This window comes from Leptinotarsa decemlineata, unplaced genomic scaffold (assembly GCF_025532065.1).
Source record: "Leptinotarsa decemlineata unplaced genomic scaffold, Ldec_3_MD MMD2_tig00078422_RagTag_RagTag, whole genome shotgun sequence".
Lineage (NCBI taxonomy): Eukaryota > Metazoa > Arthropoda > Insecta > Coleoptera > Chrysomelidae > Leptinotarsa > Leptinotarsa decemlineata.
The window spans coordinates 11,000,671-11,022,163 of record NW_027412747.1 but is presented as its reverse complement, the minus strand read 5'-3'; the positions used below and the strand labels follow the sequence as shown (position 1 = coordinate 11,022,163).

The 21,493-nt window shown below is 35.4% G+C and overlaps 1 protein-coding gene across 4 annotated transcripts in view; it reads right to left on the bottom strand.

Moving 5' to 3' along the window:
* Positions 1-546: 546 nt before the first annotated feature.
* LOC111510846 (putative ferric-chelate reductase 1 homolog) overlaps positions 547-21,493 on the bottom strand; it is an 85,943-nt gene continuing 64,996 nt past the window's right edge. For all 4 annotated transcript variants that reach the window (XM_074186322.1, XM_074186321.1, XM_074186323.1 and 1 more), the window contains exons 6-11: positions 19,836-19,992; positions 19,473-19,699; positions 11,580-11,823; positions 11,397-11,509; positions 10,485-10,601; positions 547-8,617 (exon numbers count right to left, since the gene is read on the bottom strand). In XM_074186322.1, coding sequence (XP_074042423.1) covers positions 8,477-8,617; positions 10,485-10,601; positions 11,397-11,509; positions 11,580-11,823; positions 19,473-19,699; positions 19,836-19,992 — 999 coding nt within the window. In that variant the 3' untranslated portion in view covers positions 547-8,476. The remainder of the gene's footprint in view (positions 8,618-10,484; positions 10,602-11,396; positions 11,510-11,579; positions 11,824-19,472; positions 19,700-19,835; positions 19,993-21,493) is intronic.

The following is a 21,493-nucleotide window of genomic DNA, read 5'->3' as shown; positions in this document are numbered from 1 at the left end:
ATCTTGAAGAGGGACTGCCCCACGATTTGAACATGCAGAAATTGTCACGTTTCGAAGTATTTTCTTTTTCTTTTGCGAAACGGTCCTTTTTTGGATCGGATAGTCACGGGTGATGAAAAGTGGATCCTCTACGACAACAGAAAATGTTCTGGACGATAGTTGGACACCCAGGTACTTCCCAAAGGTGGAAACTCACCAATGAAAGACTATGGTTACTATGTTTCTAACATAATATAATCTGTGATAATAATGTAATAAACTTTAGAGTGATTACCTACACATAATAACAGTCAATAGAAAAAGAAAATTCACTCACAGATAGTTCAGGCTGCCACACAAGAACTGGTATGAACTTGAATGATTTGATGTAATATTCATTCCTCCTGAGAATTATCCGTTCGACTACACTTTAATTTTTCACGAGGCTTTTTTTATTCAAAACTATAAGCAAAAAATGGTTGTAGTTACTCGTTTTCCTCCGATATTCGGACAAAAAGTGTAAAAAAGGTTGTTAGATCATTTGAGAATGAAAATAAAACGCTCATATATAAAACCATTTTATTTACAACAAAACATAAATTTGTCTCTAAAATCTAATGAAATTATTCGTATGAAACTAGTCTAAATCGATATCAGTAGCACCTGCATTGCAACTATTTCGTTGATATCTCGTACTTCATCTTGAACTGACATCATTATTGAACAGAAAAAATATACATAACTAATTACTAAACAGAAAAATAGACAATATTTGATCTTGTTTCCAAGAAGTTATCACCACACAAGTTGTACAATAAATAGCTTTAGAGGAGAAGCAATAAATTAGTATAAGTACAGATTACTTAAGTTGCAATTTTCAACAGAAAATATTTCAAATACAATCCTCGCAATATAACTTCAATAAAGGAGCCTGAGATGAATGTGTTGGAAACGAATAATTTTTTGATGAACATTTCATAGAAAAAAATTTGTTTATTTTAACGAGATCCACCACATACTTAGTTTTTGCGATGTTCTCAGCAACTTCACTTAGCGCCCTAGGAGCTAAGTGATATTGTAATGAATCTGAAGCCGGCCCTGACCGATATCTCAGCGAGCAAACGCATGACTCATCGGGAATGCACTCGATAAGCCACCGCGAATAATCTAGGCCAGTGCCGAAATCCCTAGAGAGATCCGGAGCGTTCGTTGACGATATAAAAAGGCCGCTCTCCGTCCCGGGCAGTAGTCTGTACTTAGAAAGTTAATCGTGCGTTTAAAGAAAGAAATCTAACTGTGAAGATAAATTAAGCATTAGTTGCTAAGTGTTGTATATACATTAGTTGTGATAGTGAAATATTGTTGAAAATAAAATTGATTAAGACAGTTAATTCATTAATTCGTTGCAATATGTATCGATATAAAAAATTGTAAATATCTCGAAAACGATCACCTGCAGCATTGTTGAGAAAGTTTACCTTTTTCACTTGGAAAAAGTGTGGAAATTAGGTTTTTTTTATGAAAAGTACCAAAAGTTTACAGTAAAAAAAAGTTAGGGCAATTTGAAATAAATAATGACAGCGTACGCAGCGCCCTCTAGATGTTACATGAAAATTGATACAAAATCATGATTTCCCACGTCAAAACACCCGGGTACTGAATTTCCAGCAAATAACTTATTTTTTCAAAACTTATTTTTAAAAAACTAACCAAAAAATTCCCCGAAACGAAGCATTTCAGGAAACAAGTTTATATAGTTTTTTTTAATTGTCTCAAGAATACGTTACTTGAATATTTTGACGTACTTATGTTACACCCTGTATAGGTGGTAGTAGTTATCTGAGTGCAGAAAAGCTGTGAAAGGTGAATGTTACGAATTCCATTCCAAATATTTTTTCCTCAACTTGTCGAAATTCAAATTCTTCGCTTACCAAAACATAGGTAAAATCTACATGTACATTGAATATTCGTCAGTTTCTCCTTTCAAACAAGTTTATATTGCGAGGACTAGTTGAGAAGGGTGAAAGATATCTATGTAACAGAGAGGAAGGTATGGGTATCAATCATTTAAATTTTCGCGTTGGCACACCTCCAGATATATAAGAGTTTGAGGTTGACAAGTTATATGAGCATTTGTAATCATCTTTTCTTGAAATAATTTTCCCACTTTGATAAATGAATAACCGAGCTTTTGAATTTGTAAAGTGATATTTTTCCTGCATTTGATTCACTTCATGAAAAAAAATAGAACGACTCTCCTCATGAAAACACGGTCCTATGAAATCGACAAAAACGGTAGCTTTTAGATGCAGCTAGTAGATCCAGATGAGACATACATAGATAAATTGATGGATGTATCAGTTACTACTTGTTTATTGGCAAACATTAACTTGTTTATTGGCTTTTAGCTCAGTGGCAAAATGTTCTTTTTGGGACGAAATTAGATTTGGTTCAGTTAGTGATAATCGACGACACAGAGTTTGAAGAGCCTTGAGGACAAAAAAAACTATATTTTAACAGAGAAGCCATTCCATACCGAGAAGGGTCAGTAATGATTTGGGGAGACATAAAGCATGGTTGTCGTACGCAGCTTATTTTTATTTCAGACACTATAACAGAGGATACATATGCTATACCCATGCTATACTGGTTTTAACATTGGTCAGCTTCTGAAACTCTATCATGCGCAGATAGACTCCAGACTGAGATATGGAGTATGTTTCTGGGGATTATCTAGTTCAACAGCGGGTGTTTTCTTTGCCCAGAAGAGAATTATTCGTATTCAAGCTGGTATATCAGAAGGGTCACCTTGCAGCGACCACTTTAAGAGTCTGAGGATTTTAACGTTACCGTCATCGGTTACTTTTGAATTCTGTTCCTATTGATATAAAAATTATAGTGATTCCGCTTAAAATAAGTTCTTTTCATAGATTCGACATTTGCAGAAAAAATTACTTTCATATTCCACTCAGTAATATACAATTACATTATAATTCATATAGGAAGAGCTATGGCTCCTCGACTGTTTAGTTTACTATCGGAAGAGATAAAAGGTTCTGAAACAATTTACAGTTTCAATAAACATTCAAAAGAATTTCTGGTCACCAAATGTTTCTATTCCATAGATTAATTTTTCCGAAACTAATTTTTTATCTAATTCGGTTCTCTTGCTCAGTTCATTTGGTTGTTTGTTAAGTCCTAGCGTTTGACTATTTTTATTCTGCTTTTAGTAATGATGCATGATGTATTTTTTTTTTGTTCAGTCAAAATTAAATTCAGCCAATTTGCATTGGTTACAAAACCGAATTGAATGTACACTGCTTGATGATAATATCTCATTTAGACAAACATAAGAGTGTCCAAGATTGGCGATGTGTATATAATCAACTTCAGTTGAATAACCAGACTCTAATCCTTTAGAGATTGTATGGACAATGCTTCAAGGTAGCATTACTCCACATATGGGCAATATCCACAATGCGTTTCTTTTTAGTGAGCTTCTGACATCGGAATGTATAGCTTTATTACAAGCGGAAATTGACGATATTATTTTAATGATCCACAATAGATTTGCAGAAATAATAAAGGTATTCAACTCTTTTTTTTGACGATGACAATTTTTTGTGAGTTCAAAGAAGGAATTGGAAAAATGTATCAATAGACGTTCTAGATCTAGATAATTCTTCAATTTGAAAATCTTTCAGAAACTTTAAATATCAAGCACAGATGCTACAAAGTCACCGAATCAATTCGTGGGTGTGTCTATAATATTCTCAACTGGATCACATATTTCATTGTTTTGAAAATTGAACTGAATACGAAGAACCATCAATATACTGGGTGTAACATAAGTACGTTAAAATATTCAAGTGACGTATTCCTGAGACGATTTCAAGAAAAAACCCAATTCCCACACCTTTTCCAAGTAAAACAGATACACCTCCTCAACAACGCTGGAGGTTATCGTTTTCGAGATATTTACAATTTTCTATATCGATGCATATTACTTTGTAGCCAAATTTGATATCAATAATTTTTGTCACTCTCTGCTTGCAAATTAAGTTAATTAAATCGAGTAGGCTATGAAAGTTTGTTCATAAAAATAGAAGTTTGCTGTCACATTTTTAACTATTAACTATTAATTCACAGTTCGGAGTTTATACAGTGATTTTTTAGCACCAAGCCCGACTTTACGAATGCTGAAATGGCTAATATGGTTTTTGCATACGGCTTGGCTGACGAAAATTCAAACGAGGCCAGACGCATCTATCAGGAAAGGTATCCCCAATGCGTGACTCCTTGTGCAGCGACATTTGCGAATCTTTTCTGGCGACTTTCCGAATCTGGAAGCTTTGAAACAAATTCTGCAGTAGGACGGCCACGGACTACAAAAACTGTAGAATTGGAGGAGTCGGTTCTCGAAGAAATTAGTGAACATCCAGAGACAAGTACATGAAAAATTATTCAAACTTCAAATGTGAGTCACATGACAGTTTACAGAATTTTAAAGGAACAGCAATTATATGCTTATCATATTCAGCGTGTCCAGGCACTTACGCTACGTGATTTCCTACCACGTATCGAATTTGCTCAATGGCTTCAAATAAAAGTCGAACAACTTTCGCAAATTTTATTGAAAATCCTCTTCATAGATGAGGCTAATTTTTCAAGAAATGGTATCATGAACTTCCATAACAACCACATCTGGGCGGAAGATAACCCACATGCGATAAAGCAAACTCATTTCCAAGACAGATTCTCTTTTAATATATGGGTAGGCATAATTGGAGATTATTTAATTGGGCCCTATTTCCCCCCCTTACGTTTGAATGGAGATGCTTACCTACATTTTTTGGAACACGAGCTTTCCCAACTTATGGAAGATGTTCCCATTGGTCTCCGAAATCACTCTTGGTTTATGCACGATGAAGCTTCTGCTCATTTTAGTGTGATAGCAAGAAATTTTTCAGCATATCCCCAACGATGGATAGGTAGAGGAGGCACTGAGCATTGGCCCCCGAGGTCACCGGAACTCAATCCCTTCGATTTTTTCTTTTGGGGACACCTAAAATCACTAGTTTACGCTAGCCCCATTGAAAACAAGAAAATGTTGAGGGATCGCATCATTGTTTGCTGCGATACGATAAGAAACACTCCGGGCATTTTTCAACGGGTGCGGAATTCTTTGATGAGGAGAGCAGAAGCTTGTATTACTGTTGGGGGTCGTCACATTGAACAGTTGTTGTAATAATTGTTTTGTTCAATTTTTATATGTTTATTTTCCTAATAAGTAACACAGTACTTCTCCGAATTGTTTTTTTCTACAAACTCCGAAATGTAGCACTTTCTGATTGAATAATCAAACCTGACATTTTTTTTTATCTGTATTGAATAAGCAGTTCGATAATGCTCAGTTTAGTGGAAGTCTGTACGAGTATACTGCGTATATAGACTCCGAACTATGAATTTGTCAATTAATAGTTGAAAATATGACAGCGAAGTTCTATTTTTATGAACAAACTTTCATAGCCTACTCGATTTAATTAACCTTATTTGCAAGCGGAGAGTGACAAAAATTATTGAAATCAAATTTGGCTATAAAGTAATATGCATCGATATAGAAAATTGTAAATATCTCGAAAACGATCATCTACAGCGTTGTTGAGGAAGTGTACCTTTTTTACTTGGAAAAAGTGTGGAAATTAGGTTTTTTCATGAAAAGTGCCAAAAGTTTACTGTCAAAAAAGTTATGGCAATTTGAAATAAATAATGACAGCGTACGCAGCGGCCTCTAGATGTAACATGAAAATTTATACGAAATTATGATTTCCCACGTCAAAAAAAACCCGGGTACCGAATTTCGTGCAAATATCTTATTTTTCGCAAGAGTTATTTTCAAAAAGCAAACAAAAAAATTCAATTTCAACACCCAGTATCTCCGAAACGAAGCATTTTCGGACACAAGTTCATATAGACTTCTTTTCTTAAAATTGTCTCAGGAATACGTCACTCGAATATTTTAACGTACTTATGTTACACCCTGTGTATCCAAAATAACAGTGGGTAAAGTGTTTCCACCTGAACTTGAGTATATCATATGCATCTTTCCGGAATATGTTTATTATTCGGATTTCAACGCCGGAGTACGTGTTTGTGGAGCTGTTTCTGGACTTTGTCTGCATGTGGCACAGTGGTATATCCCACTGAATCAACTGCAGATAAAGCTCATGATTGGTTGGAATTAATTCTGTTTGTTTGAGATATTCAGATGGTTCACTCCGTCTGAAATGACACTCCCAGTACTGACAAGGAGCTAGTACTCCGAAACCGGTGGTCGTACGGACCAAATGAAATCAATTTCAGCTGTATATCTAGTGATGTATAATATACGTATGTGTGTGTGTGTTTTTCGAAAAATCAAAATCATCATTAGCCTTCTCTACGATGAACTGATGAATATGGTATCATCATTCAAATACAGCCAACAAATAAACTAGACATGTAGAAGATGTAGAAAGATATTCTAACTTTAACGAAATATCGCCGTTGGGATCTCATTTACATTTGATGATATGGCTTAGATGTTTCTGTCGATCTTATAAATATCATTAGGAGAGTCATCATAACTACTTATTGCGCAGATTTGTTCTTTTGTGAACATTAAAGCTCAAACATGGAAATCATGAACCAGCCTATTACCTATGAGGGCTATTTACAATAAATCGAAACAGCGTTATCTGGTGGTAGATCATGAATCCAACTCTTATGGGCACTGATATCATCTATCTGAATGTTAGAAATTCGGATTTTCATTGTTTGAAAACTGTTAACAGATTTGAAATACATTTGAGTATGGCAAGTTCTGTATCGGTAAAACCCCGATAATCTAGTTCACTTTCTGAGAAATTGAATGAAAAATAATCTCTCATCACAATTCTCCTTTCAATTATGCTTTCATTAGGTAAATAATTTTCCCTAATTGTAAAATCATCACAATCCCACTTTTCAAATGCATTTTTTTTGGAAAGTATCATTTGTCCGGTTTAGGGAGGGAAAAATCACATCGTTGTTGTCACAGTAAAATGAAAATCTTGGCAATATAGTTTTGATGAAAGCAGTTGATCATAACTATAGCAATTTGGATGGTTTTGTTCGCAATTATTGCAATGAACTATGAAGAGTAGAGCAGCAATAGTCAGTTTGAAAATATGCCATACGAAATTTACAATGTAGCAGATGCTGCTACCGAACAATTATTGCCTGAAAAATCGATGTCTAGGTATGAAAATGTTGTTATTATTTGTTCTCGAAATGAATGGATATCAAAAACATTATAACAGAGGATGTATCTATTTCGGCTTATTTGAAGCGAAAATCCTTCACCTTGTGGAATATGTACTCTATGTTGAAAAGTATCATTTCAGTGAATAAAAATGTAAACATAGTCTCTTCATAGCAACACGTTCACGAGTTGAATTACGCGTATTTTCACCGTTCAATTATAACTATAAACCTGAATGCCATAATTTCGTAAAGTGAAAATTGTTTTACTAAAGTTTCCGCTCTTCTAGGATTTTTTCGAAATTTTGAATATCTGCAATAGTTTTTGAGATATTCGCGAAATACCAACGTTTCTTTTTTGTTCATCCAATGTTTTACTTTTCACTATTCAATAACTCGACTCGTAAATTACTGTGACACCACAAACATAACTTCCGATGAAGATGAACTGAAATTATGTGAAATAGTTCTTGTGGACACTAAGAGGTCGTTAAATGTCTGTATGGGCGAGCATAATAAAAGTAATCAGCAATATAACATTAAGTACTCCGGAATGAAATCGTCTAAGTGAAGAATACTGATTTATAAGAACATTTGAAGAAGCTGTATACATGTTGAATAATGATAACACTTACAGTCAGTCTAGTATGAAGATCCGCAACGTATGGAAACCTCCAATTAAGTTGGAAAACGGGCTATGGTACGCTCAACCAGAAAACCGAAAGAAGGGAGGTAGGTATACAGAAGAAAGAGGAGAGTGACCTCCGAATAATCTGGAAGTTTCAGGGGTAGGACAGTTATTACCTGTAGTTCTCTGTGGATATTAACATACTTGACTTTCAAATTTTTTGCACTTTTCTTGATTTTTCATCAATTCCCAAATTCTGATTTCCATGATTAGTGTATTATTAGCATTTCATCTATTATTTGAGTTACTCATTTCTATTTCAGGTCACAACAATTTCTTTACTGTCCAAATTAGCATTCTTATAGTTTTGAATATCAACAATTTTTTCTTCCTATAGATTTCAAATCTGTTAACACTTTTGCAGACAGTTGAAGGTTATTAACATTCTAAATTCAACAAGAAACATTGTCAACCACATTCGAATAAGCGTTACAAATGATTCCACCCTTTCTAGTACCAACGTGACGTTTTTGGTTGATTCCACTCATGACTGGTTGGTTATGATCCTGATGCATCCAGGGCAATCATTCAGTTCATACTTTTGGATGGTAGAATTGTTTCAAATGTCGTTTCTATAGGAGCCAGTGCTGTTATGATGATCAGGGCTATTGTGAGGAGCAGAATCACTAGTATGTATACTCCCAAAATGATTTTTCTCAAGGTTGAGAACTGGAAAAAAAACAAAATACAATTCTTTACATCGATCAACGCAAAAGTAGTTCAATTCAGTTACAAAATGAATGAATCAAAAATTATGGATGGTCGAGTAATAAAGGAATATAATTTCTTTCATATTCGTTCATCTCAGATGAAAACTTCGACTTGTCAATGGAAAGGAAACGTTGAAATTCGTCTTCTCAACAAAATTTTGTTATCGAACCAGCTGAATAATCTTGTGTTAGTGGGCTTAAACAGCAGTCAATTTAATGAAATGAATGAAAACACTTTTGTCTAACTCCCAAACACAAAAGTGTTTTCTTTCATTTTATTAAAGTGGTCATGAATTACCACAAAATAAACAAGTCATCAATCACACATAATAATCAATTCTCCAAAGTTAAACATGATCATACCGCAGTTATGATACAATAATACAATTTTTTTAAACTCGATGTAATTTCATGTATAATTGGGATGAAATGTGTTGAAATTGAGGCAAGATTATATCCTTTGATTTCATCCCATATCTTTAGGAATTGAGCATGGGTGTAACATTTAGCTAGTTCCGCAATTGTCGAAGTCATCAGGCCGTAGGTGCCACTGAGTCCTAAAATTCTTAGTCCAGCCGCTTTCTTGGCTAAAGAGTCGGCAATACGATTACCTTTACTCCTGTCGTGCCCTTCCATCCATCTCAGGATAATGTTGTTATCTACCGAGGCTTTGGCTAAATCTTGGTGACACAGATTGTTATGTTTTTGCCAGATATTCCTTTCCTGGTTATTTCTTTTGTGGCGATTGAGATACCAGCCAGTTCTGTTTGAACCACCTGGTATTTTTTTCCATTCCCCACTTAATCCTTATTAGGCTTAGTGATCTGGAATACACTCCACGTCCTGAGTTTTCCAGTTTGGCTAGCTACATGTCATCAGAAAAACTTCCGGAAACCTTTTTTTGGCTGATGAGTGCCGTTATTACCCTGCAGACATGGAAGGGCGATTCTCTGAAATACCTCACAGGAGGCCTACTTTTCATGCCAGACATTCGAATTGACGAAGATAGTCGCAGATTGATCGCCGGTCACGTCCTCGCTTGATTGAGAAAAATACATCATGATATATAGATGGAGTGGATCATTCTTTGCAAGGAAATGAAGGTCATGGTAGTAGTACAACACCTGCCGCGGATTGGGTTAGGTTATCAGCGTTTGATAGAATCCCACTCTTGTCACTGATCTGAGAGTTTACTCATCAAATAAAGTAATTGGCTCCGATAAGAAGCTGGATTTATTTGGTCGTGAACGACTCGTTCACTTTTAAACCTACCTAATACACAGTCACAATATGCTGGAAAATCACAAATGACAGCTTTCTGTTTGAAAAACTTCACAGTTATACAGCAAGCCTGTATTATTTTCAGAATTAGAAAATCGTTGAATATCGTGCTCTCAAGTTATTAAAACTACCAATATGACGCTGAGGTGTCGGTAAATTGTAATCAATTGTTAGGTATCCAACTCAAGAAAAATAAAGTTTTCGACTCCATATATTGATGTAGAGATAGAATTGAAGTGTTTTTTGCAGATTCCGTATTGGTCTTATCTTCCACTTGGAACGTTTCAATGGTCATGAAGACATCTACCTTTATAATGAACGCTATAATGCAATCACACAATCCAAGTAAAGAAAAGGTATGCGAATTCCTGAACTAATCTATCATGTAGACAGCCCGAATTAGAAACACCATGGTCGAAACCTATTTGAAAGTTAAGAAAATAAATATTTTATACCCTTCACATATTCATATATTGAAAAATTTTCGAAATATTATTTCAAATATGCTGAATTCATGCAAACATATTAGTTATTCATTTACTTACCGGAGCATCCATCCCTTGGTCTGCATACGCAGAATTTCTTCCGGAACCAGTTAGATCTTTCATAGGGAATGAAGACACCCTACTGTCTGAAGACTTCTCAGAAATACAATTCAAGACCTGCAAATCATTTATATTCAATCTGGATGAACATTTTACAAGAAAAAAGTGGTATAAGAACATATAAAGAATGTTCACTTTGAAAAATTATTGTAAACAAAGTATTGAAATTTCCAGAAATTTTATCATGCAATCTTCTTTTGTATGTATCTAAGAAGGGCTCCACGAAGCGAAAAAAATTTACGGTAATTATTTAAATATTTATTTCACTTTGAACGATGAAGGACGTTTTAGAAAATTTTGTTAATTAACAATTGTCTAGATTATTGAAAAATCAACCCTAATGAAAACTTCCAACAGAAAGTACCTTAAAAAAATTATTTTCAAGTTACGTACTCGCTTAGATGCCGTGCGCATAACCTAAAAATGCCGCGCGGACGGCTATTTTCAAGGTTAAATTAAAATTATAAATAATAGAAATACCGTTTCGGGGGTCGAAACTTTTTTTTTGTAAATTTCCTTCTCTTCAAGAATTTTTTTTTAATTCAAAAATATTTATAGTTTACGATCTACACAGTTTTGCAAATCGTTTATTCTGAACTTAATTGCTTTTTCCTTCGAATTTTTTCCACATTTTTTTGTATGAAGATGGAGAAGTAAATACCCAAAAACGTTTCATCCTCACCACAAATATCTTCATTGAATATAGAATAATCTCAAGATTTGCACAAGTGACTGCAAGCATCTTATTCAGCTACACGGGTAATACGAGAAAAAATATTTTTTTACGTAAATAAAAACAGAACTATCAAGTTATGAAACTGATCTTATCTCTGAAATATTTCGAACACTCACCGACAGCAACAGATGAGAAATAACATGCACCACAACATAGGCTACTAGAATGTAGTCCATCAATTTCGGTAGCTCAGCTTTGGTTAAGGTTACAGCAAAGAACAAGGTCACAACTGCAAGAAAGAATACAATTAAATATTCAATATCGGTATTAGTATCATTTTTTCGAAAATAACCACCTACTTGCTATTATGTGAGCTGTGTTTCCAATCAGCCAATGGGCCCAGTTGAAAATGGATCTTTTAGAAGTACCAGGATGCGGCCTGAAGTAAGCTCCAATGGGCTGGAAGAAGCACAGGATCGTCGTGATGGTGCCCAAAATAGCATGGGGATTGTTTTCGGCAGACCAAGCCTTCAGTTCAACAAATATCAGCACGAAAGCAACTAAGGTGAATGACCAAGTTAGGACCATGAAAACTCGATGCCACTGAAATGATAAAAAAAATCGTCACGAAAATTTCAAGTAAAACTTCACATTTTTGTAAAAGAACACTCTGAAATTATCAATTGTGAATAAATATCAAATAAAGTTTTTTGTATTGAAAACTTATATATTTTTAAAAGAGAACGTAAAATTGAAGATTGACTAAAAACTTTATCATTGAAGTCAGTGATAGTAAAGAGGGTAGTTACATTTGATGACAAAAAAATTATTTTAGTAGCACAACACTAAGATGCTATGAAGAATAATTCAATATCACATGGTCCAAGTTCATGTCAATTTTTTTTATATTTATATATTTATTGAAAAAATACATCCAACATATCATGAGACCCAATTATAGGAGTACATAATGCAAAACGAAAAGCATATATTAGTCATGAAAAACAAAAATTGAAGTGCATTATATATCGCTTTCCTGAACTAAGATAAGGGTAAGAAGAATATAGCGATATTTTTTAGACTATTGTAGCTTCTATACATGTCAAAAGACAGTGAAAGTGGTGTTGTGAGTTAGGTATGGAAGTTTAACGAGGAACGTTAAAACTCAATGATGAAAGTAAAGTAGAAGAGTCGATTTAATTATGTAAAATTTTGTACATAAAAATCAAGTCGTTAATTTGGCGACGTTTTTTAAGTGATGTATAGTTGAACTCTTCTAAGAGTTCTAAGTGAAGAAATTTCAGAAACTTTTTCTGAACAATGAATAACATATAGAGCTTATTACCTATAATGATGAGAACTATTTGCTATTATGCATCACAAATCCTAGCATTTTCATTGCGCGGAATGTTATTTGTTCGATATGTGACGAGAACGTTAGTTTTTCATCAAAGATAATACCCACATCTCTCGATTCGGTAATTCTTGCCAATGTTATATAATCCAATTTGTAGTTATATATTTGTACTGAAGATTTTTTTGAAAAAGTCATTTTTTTACATTTACCTATGTTTAATAATAATTCATTTTCCAGGGAGCAATCATGTAACTTGGTGATATCGTTTTGTAATGATATACAATCGAAGTAGTCTTCAATCTCCCTGAAAATCTTCATATCATCAGCAAAAAGTAGTTTTTTAGAGTTGATACTATCAAAAATATCATTAACAAACTGAAGGAATAATAGTGGACCCAAGTTTAAACCTTGAGGAAACCCGGAAGTTGCATTAAATATAAACTATTTCAATCCCACGTATTCCACAAATAATTTTATCTCACTAAGATATGATTTCAGTAGATATTGGAGGCTCCTCGAAATGACAAAGCTTGATAATTTCATGAGCAACTGATGATCTGAAACTCGATCAAATGCTTTGCTGAAGTCCATACACACCACATCAACTTGTTTACGTTGATCTAGTTTGTCACTGGCACTGTGCCACGACACAAAACCATGTTGGAATTTGGAAATTGTGTTTCTTACGTGCTTATACATAAGATCCGTTTTTTTTTTCAAATTTGATGATCAAATGCTATCAGTAGCAATGAAAACTATAATTACAATCTATCAGAATGATAAATAAACAAACATAACCTTACGAAGGTAACGACTTGTAATGAGGAAAATACAATTTTCTGGAATAGGTAATTATTTCGTACCAATACTGAGAGTTCATATAAAGCTTCCTTATGAAAATTCAAATGATTTTTTTTCAATACAGTCCCATTTATCCCATTGGGCACGTTGGACTTAATTCCAGGGCTACATCGCTTCACCAATAACGTCAATTGTTACAAGCTTTCTTATTCAACATTCTATATATGTTTGTATTATCACAGTGAACAGTTTTCGGCATCAAGAGGACTTCCATTTTGAGTTGAGAATAAAATCCTAGGATCTCCCAATGATCGAAATTATTTTAGATGTATGAATTATTGTGTGTAAGTGAATCTGATCAATTTCTAACAGATCACTTTAAAAATCGAGAAATCCTGGAAACGATCACGTTCCTTACTCATCAGCGCATACTATTGACGTATTGCTAAAACATGCCTTTCTAAAAATTATATTTAGCATTTCTTCTCTACGCTAAATATCATCTACACTTGCTTGATTGGTGTTCGCTAGGTATGGTTTTTTGGAAATTGTTCTGAAAGGGTAAAGCTTTCATTTTAGCTCCACCCACCAATGGAACATATCGACAGAAAATGACTTTAAATTTTTCTCATGCCAGATTTCTGCGCAAGCTGATGAAATGAAAGTAGTGCAAGTAAGTGATTCTCGAATTATAGAAATTTTCATATCTATCGATCAGAACACAAAAACTACAGACGTAGTTCTTAGTCTATTAAAAAAAATTGGAAGCCTGAAGTTTATTATGCTAACCGAAATTAGGAGCTTCATATTCTAATTATTCAGAGGATGAAACCCATTTCACTGAATATAATTACAGAAAATAATAATATTTAAATGTCAGTATAACAATACATAAAACACACATAGAAAAATATATAGCAGGTCAGCAATCAAAATTAAAATCACAACAATCGATAACATATATGTATGAATATACATACGAAGCCCGGCTATTAAATAACGAGACTGCGCGCCTAACGCAGTCTCGTTACTATTATAGATTTTTTTCAGTAGTAGTTTGACAGGAACGTGTTTTTTTCTCGTGCCGAAAATCTTATGTGATAAATAACAGGAGCACCGAATCAATCTCTAATTTCTCGTCAAATCGAAAAAAACTCCGACTGAATGCTATAAATTGTTGCAAGAGGCCTATGAGGACAATTCTCTCTATCACGTGCATGTGTTTTTGAGTGGTATAAGCGCTTCAGTGAGGGTCAGAGAGCACTGAAGATGACCAGAGCCCAGGTCGCCCTGTCACTGTTTCAACTCCGGAAACAGTGACCAAAATCAACAAAATTGTGAGTGCAGATCATCGAATAAGCATCCAGATGATTGCCAAAGCTGTAATAAAGAAACGGTTGATGCCAAAAAACCTGACTCCTGACCAAAATCTGTTTAGTCACCAGGTCTGCTCCTTGAAAGGTTAGAAGAAGATCCCTGACTGATGAGAAGCATCATTACTCGCGACGAAACGTGGATTTTTCAATACGATGTTGAAACAAAGCGGCAATCGATGTATTGGAAGACGCCTGAATCGCTCAGAATCAAAAAGCAAGGATGTCCAAATCAAATTTCAAGGCAATGTTGATCGTTTTTTTCGACAATAACGGTATCGTGATGACTGAATGGATTCCAGAGGGTCAGACTGTCAACCAGAGTTACTATTTGTCAGTCTTGGCAACACTGCAAGAACAAGTTCGTAAGAAACGGCCTGAGTTGTGGAAGAACAACTCGTGGATTTTGCACTAGGACAACGCACCTGCCCTTAAAGCGCTATCTGTGAAGCGGTATAAACGCACTCCAGTGCTCGGACATGCACCGTACTCACCAGATTTGGCACGGTGAGACTTTTTTTTGTTTCCGAAGATGAAATCTGTTTTGAAAGGAATCCGATTTGAGTCTATGGAAGCGGTACAAAACTGCTTTATCAGAAAGACATTCGCAAAATCCATATATTCCACCTTGAATTCAACTGTTCTGAAATTTGAATGCAGAAGTGAAAAAATTCAAGTTTCATTTGCCGCTATTATAGACAGTGGTACAAAAAAAAGAAGATACTGACTTGTGTAAATTGGGAAAATCAAGCCCGTACTTCAAGGGAATTCGAGAGGAGCTAAAAGTCCAAACCTTCATAGCAATGAAGTACAATGAACAATTCCAATGATACTACAAAACATATTTTCAAATCTTCTCTTTCAAATCAAATCTCTTATGTTACGGACGGGCTGGAGATCTATGAGAGAATACAGTTGTTGATAATTATATGTGTGGCTCTCGGGTGTAAATCCGGATTCAAATGCATCCAACCTTAGGAATTTTCTCTGAAATTGTTCTAACATATGGATTTTGCTTGCATATAATGTGTTTCATAAGTAAGACACATATTCGAAAAAAAATCTTATTAGAGAGCAGTACCGAGTTTATGAGCATTCGATATCAGTTGAGTCTGAGGTGCATTTTCTTAGGGGGCCCAGCAGTTTGAAAGATTCCTTAACAGTTCACATTGTATTTGAATCGCTGGAGATTAAATCCATTCGGAAAAAAGTTCTCAGAAAGTTTATTCCACGTAAACGCAATTCTCCAAATGGAAGAGTTCTTGAACAGTGAAGTTCGAGGTGTACCGAGTTGAACCACAAAACGATAAGCAGCCATAGTCCGTCGCGTATTTTCGATATGTACCACTCTTGGTGGAATCAAATGTGCCAAACCACTTGAACAATTCCCGTGAAAGTATCTATAGAAGAGAGACGAATCTCCAACCTTTCATCGATGTTCCAGACTATCAAGGTTGCAAGTGATGTTCGCGTCTCCAATCAGGCGAAAGGCTCTTTTCTGGATGTAATCCAGCAGCTTCAGGGTATGCTTAAGAGCGAAACTCCATACATGAGAAGAATACTCCACAAAGAAGGTCTGATCTGAGCTTTATGAAGCATCAAAAGTTGCTGAGGTGTGTACAGTTTTCTGGTTCGGAACAGTGTTCCAAGCTTTTGAGATGCAGCCTTTGCAATTCCAACGACATGTTAGTGCCAAGACATATTGGTGTCCATTTTAACCCCCAAAAAACTTATCGAAGCAGAAAGTGGAATTGTCTGACCTGACATTATCATATACGGTTCGGAGACATTCATATTTCCAGAGAAAATTATCCGACAAGCCATAGCTTGGCCAGCAAACCCTCATGCCACACACGGTCAAAGCCTTTAGAAATATCAAGCGCAGCAACTCTTGACTCTCCATGTTTCTTGATTGCTTTATTCCAAATATGAATGACATGATAGGAAGTCGCCTGTTGACCTTTATTTCCGAAAGCTATATTGACGATCGCTCTAGAAGTTGAAGCCTTCCAAATGTTCAAGGATATGGTGGTTTGCGGCTTTTTCCATGATTTTCGATATCACTGACAGCAAAGCCAGTGTTCTATAGTTATTTGAAAGATTGTTCTTGCTCTTTTGGGAACAGGCTGAACGGGAGCAATCTTTCAACAAGAAGTAAACACCCCTATCTTGTAAGATAGGTCTACAAAATACTGATATGAGTTCATTTGCGCACTTATTGAGTATGATAACGGACACTTCATCACGTCCAGATGCCTTGTTGATATCGAGTTGTTTCAGAATTCGCCTGACTAGCAGTTGTCGAAAAGTAATTTCCGGTATTGTGGATTCTAGTGTGGGAATAGTGAGTGGTGCCTTTCCTAGAAAATCGACTATGGAGTGGGACGCAAATTGTTCAGCTAGTAGAATTGCTTTTTCTATGGTTGTTGTTGCAACGAAACCATCCGCTTGGGTTAGTGGTGGAATTGTGGATTTTGTAAAGTTTTGATTAACAGCTTCAGCTACCGACCAGAAGGTTCTAGACCCGTTGGGACTGGTATGTGGGAATGAAACGAGAGTGAGTCGTCTGGTAGTAAACATTGTCAAAATGTGAAAAGTAATATTACTGAAGCGACCTATTGTTAGATTTATTGTGAAATAGCATTCAAGTGTATAAGGTTCCATACCGTTGACAGTACACCAAATAGATAAATGATTTAGCCACTCTGGAGTATAATACAAGTCGTCTTGTGAATCGATTTTTTGCAAACTTTCAACTGAGGAGATAAAAAAATTTACATTGAAAAAACAATACTGATGTCTCCCTCCATACAAAAATTGAATAGCAATGACTCAGAATATCCTTAGAATACTCTGGATTGAACTGAACTATCAGTAACAAGTAACAGTCTCCAGAAATAAAACGTAAAACTCCATTTGATGGTTTCATAACAACTTTAGGGATGAATTTGATTATTTCGAAACGTCGACCAAAGAGAAAAATACAGATTCTAACTACAAGGACCTATCTCAAATGATACTGACAACTCGTTTTTCTTCTCGGGCACAACACAAGCACTACACAAAATCCTTAAGGCGCTCTCAGCGGTGTCTGTGCGAAAGTAGCGATTCATATTGGATTTGAATCTCTGGAGGTTAAATTCATTTGGAAAAACGTTCTCAGGAAGTTTATTCCACATAATCGCTGTTCTCCAGATGAAAGAGTTCTTAAACAGAGAAGTTCGAGGTGTACTGAGTTGAACCTCAAAACGATGATCAGCCACAGTCCGTCGCATATTTTTGATATGTACCGCTCTTGATGGAATCGAATGTGCCAAGTCACTAGAACACTTCACGTAAAAGTATCTATAAAACAAGAAACAAATCCTCAACCTTTTTTCGATATTCCAGGCTACCAACGTTCCACGTGATATTCGCGTCTCTAGTCAGGCGGATGGCTTTTTTCTGGATGGAATCCAGCAACTTCAGGGTATTTTTGGGGGCAGAGCTCGATATATGAGAACAATACTCCAAAGAAGGTCTGATCTGAGCTTTATAAACCATTATTGGTCATTATTACGCCTTGGTCAAAGACGAAACGAACTGGTTTAAGTTTGACGATAGTCATGTCACGAAGTGTTCTGGCGATGTATTGAATCTATTGGAGCCTTTGGAGACACCCTACATTTAATTTTATGAGAGAGGGGACATTGGCAGATCAAGATCTTCAGACGATGTAGTGCTGCAGGTTTTTCCGGGTTTTCCTGCAGCTGAAAAAGCAAATGCGCCACTGGAATCAATGAAGTCGCCCCGGAGCGCCAATTAATTTTCATTGTTGTTTTTATTTTAATCGTTGTTTTACAATAAAAAATATTCTTGAAGATGTATAAACCATCAAAAGTTGCTGATGTGTGTACAGTTTTCTGATTCGTAACAGTGTTGCGAGCTTTTGAGAAGCAGCCTTTGCAATTCCAACGACAAGATTGTGCCAAGACATACTGGTGTCTATTTTAACCCCTAACAAACGTATCGAATCAGAAAGCAGAATCGTCTGACCTGACATTATTATATCCGGTTCGGAAACATTTATCTTTCTGGAGAAAACCTATACCTGGGTTTTGTTATGACTCTGCGCTGAATGAAAATAATGTGCAGCGTCTGAGTTTGCATAAGAGTATTGAATATCGGTTTGACAAAATGGTTGAGGTTTTCAGTGGTACTATTTCTTCCTGACGTTTCGTTGGCGCGAGTGGCTAGCTTCTTCAGAAGTTTATGCATCCCGAGTTTATCTCCGATGACTGGATATTTCCGCTGCGTAAATCCTGTTTCTGTTTGCTCAGGCCGTTTGGTGTGCTTTATACCCGTACCTGGAGTCTCTTTTAGAAATAGATAAGGATATTGCAAAATTTGGATCTCATTATGAGTTACATGACTACAACACAAGAAATAAAAATCATCTGATATTGACCCAGTTTAGGGTTTCTTCATTAGTTAGTAATTCAATTGATTCAAACTTGAACTTGAAGTAATTTCAGCACTTATTTTTATATGCACCAATTTTATGATAGTCTTATTAGGCTATTTATATATTTTTTCTCATGTTTATCAATACTGTGTACCCTCCCGCTGTATATGTTCATGTATTGTGACTTGCTAACAAATATTTTCAACATAACATAGTCAAATCGATCTATCTATCGATCTATCATTAGATAAAATGTCACAAATGAAAGCAAACTCACCGCAAACCACAAATCCTTGCCCATCATGGTGGTTCCGACCCAGGTTTGTCGGTAGTACCTAGCCAGCAAAATGCCAAGGGAAGCGGTTCCTATCCATGCAGCTAACATAAGGGAACCGTGTAATCTCACCAACAATTTGGACGCAGCTCCGACTTCGGAGGTATCGGAAAGAGCTCGAGCTTCTCCACTAGCCAGAAAGCCAATGTCGTGGAAGCCCACCGATCCATCTATAACGTTATGGTAAATTATGTTATTGAAACAAACAATAATAATAATAATCGATATATTCCATTATGCCCACTTATATATGATACTGTCAAGACAATATATTTATTTAAAATTATTAAGTGTGTCTAGTCTTACCTCTGATAGAGGATCCAGCTGCTATAAGTATATTATAAACATCAGAAACTAGATTGAAAGTTACTCCGTTGACGTTGGTTACTACGTTTCGTCGTACTTTGCAATAGATGACACCATCAATCACAGAAGCGTTCAGCAATTCAATGCCCAGTCTTGGCTACAAAATAATATCAGTGGAATCAAACTGTTATCTCCTAAGTAGGTATGGATTTCAAAACATCGTGGTAAAATTGACCAAATAGAAAATATGATAAAACTGACCGATACTTGATGAAAATTTATTATAACGTATTCAAAAACTCTGCAATGTGGGATTTCCACTTGACAGTTTACAATGCAGCGACACGTGTTTCGCTATACAATGGCATCTTCAGGCGACACAATTCTGACTTAAGAAATTCTGTCATGATTTTGTAGTAAGTTGAATCCTAATGATTATTACTTCCTAAAAAATGTCTGCATGATAAATGCATTACATATTATATTTACCTTCCTAGGAACAACTCATGGAACTGGAGAATGATGATCACAAGTTGAACCTGAGGCCTCATTTTACCTCACTTTTGGGTGATCACTCGGGTTATCTATCACCCAAAGATGATTGTGAATACCAACAATCGAAACGTCGTGAAGTAACTTGGCTTTAGATATTTTGATTTTCATTCCGTTTCAATTGTTCGATTCCCAATTTTTTGCTTAATTTTCAATTTATTGTAATTCCATTTTAGGGTTTTTTTGTTACTCAATATAATTGTTATTTTCAGCAATTCATTTCAATTTTATTTGTTCTTTCGGGAATTTAAAATCATATTATATCATACTACACAGTTTAGGTCCAAACTGACGAAATCTACCATGAAATATTGTCAACCATCTTCAAACAAAGGTCTCTTTCTCTTATGTATACCTATATCAGAATTTTGAAGTATACAGCGCATTTCTTTAATGTCCCCCCCCTTTTATTTTTTGAACGGGTTGAGTCAAAAAATAAAAATTTGGGATAATGAAATTGATGCATGAATACTTTATTTTGAAATGAAATTTACAGATGAAATTTTCAAGATGGCGACTGGGCGCCATCTGATAAAAAAATTGAATGGGAAGGGGGGTCTTGTGACACATAATTTTGAAGATCCTGCCAAATACTTCAAAACTCTAGAATATAAAAACAATATCTTCACCTACTACAAAATGGCGGAACATTTAATAATTTCCTGAAGACAAACACATTAATGTCGATATTTCTAGACATATTCCTTCTTATCTGCGATATGGCAATTCTAACAACCCGATAAGGTTTCTCAAGTTATTTTTTGTTTATAAAAACGACAATGAACACCATTATTCAGTAAGAATGTTCTCATTTGGTTTTCCGTTTCACTAGTAGAAACGTCAACAATCTCTAAAATGGTCAATTCTCGTCCATTGAGAAGAAAAATTGAATTTTTATTAACGGTGCGACGCGTAACTTTCACGAAACCGAAATGATTTTCAATGAACGTTTTCCGAATCGTCCTATCTCAAGAAAATATTTGGGGAAACTTGTATCCAAATTCACAACTACCGGTAGTGTAAAAAAAGCCCCCAGATCATCCGTCCATTCCTGAAAAACAGCACGTGCAAATAATTGACGAGATGGTAGTGAATCCTGAATAGTC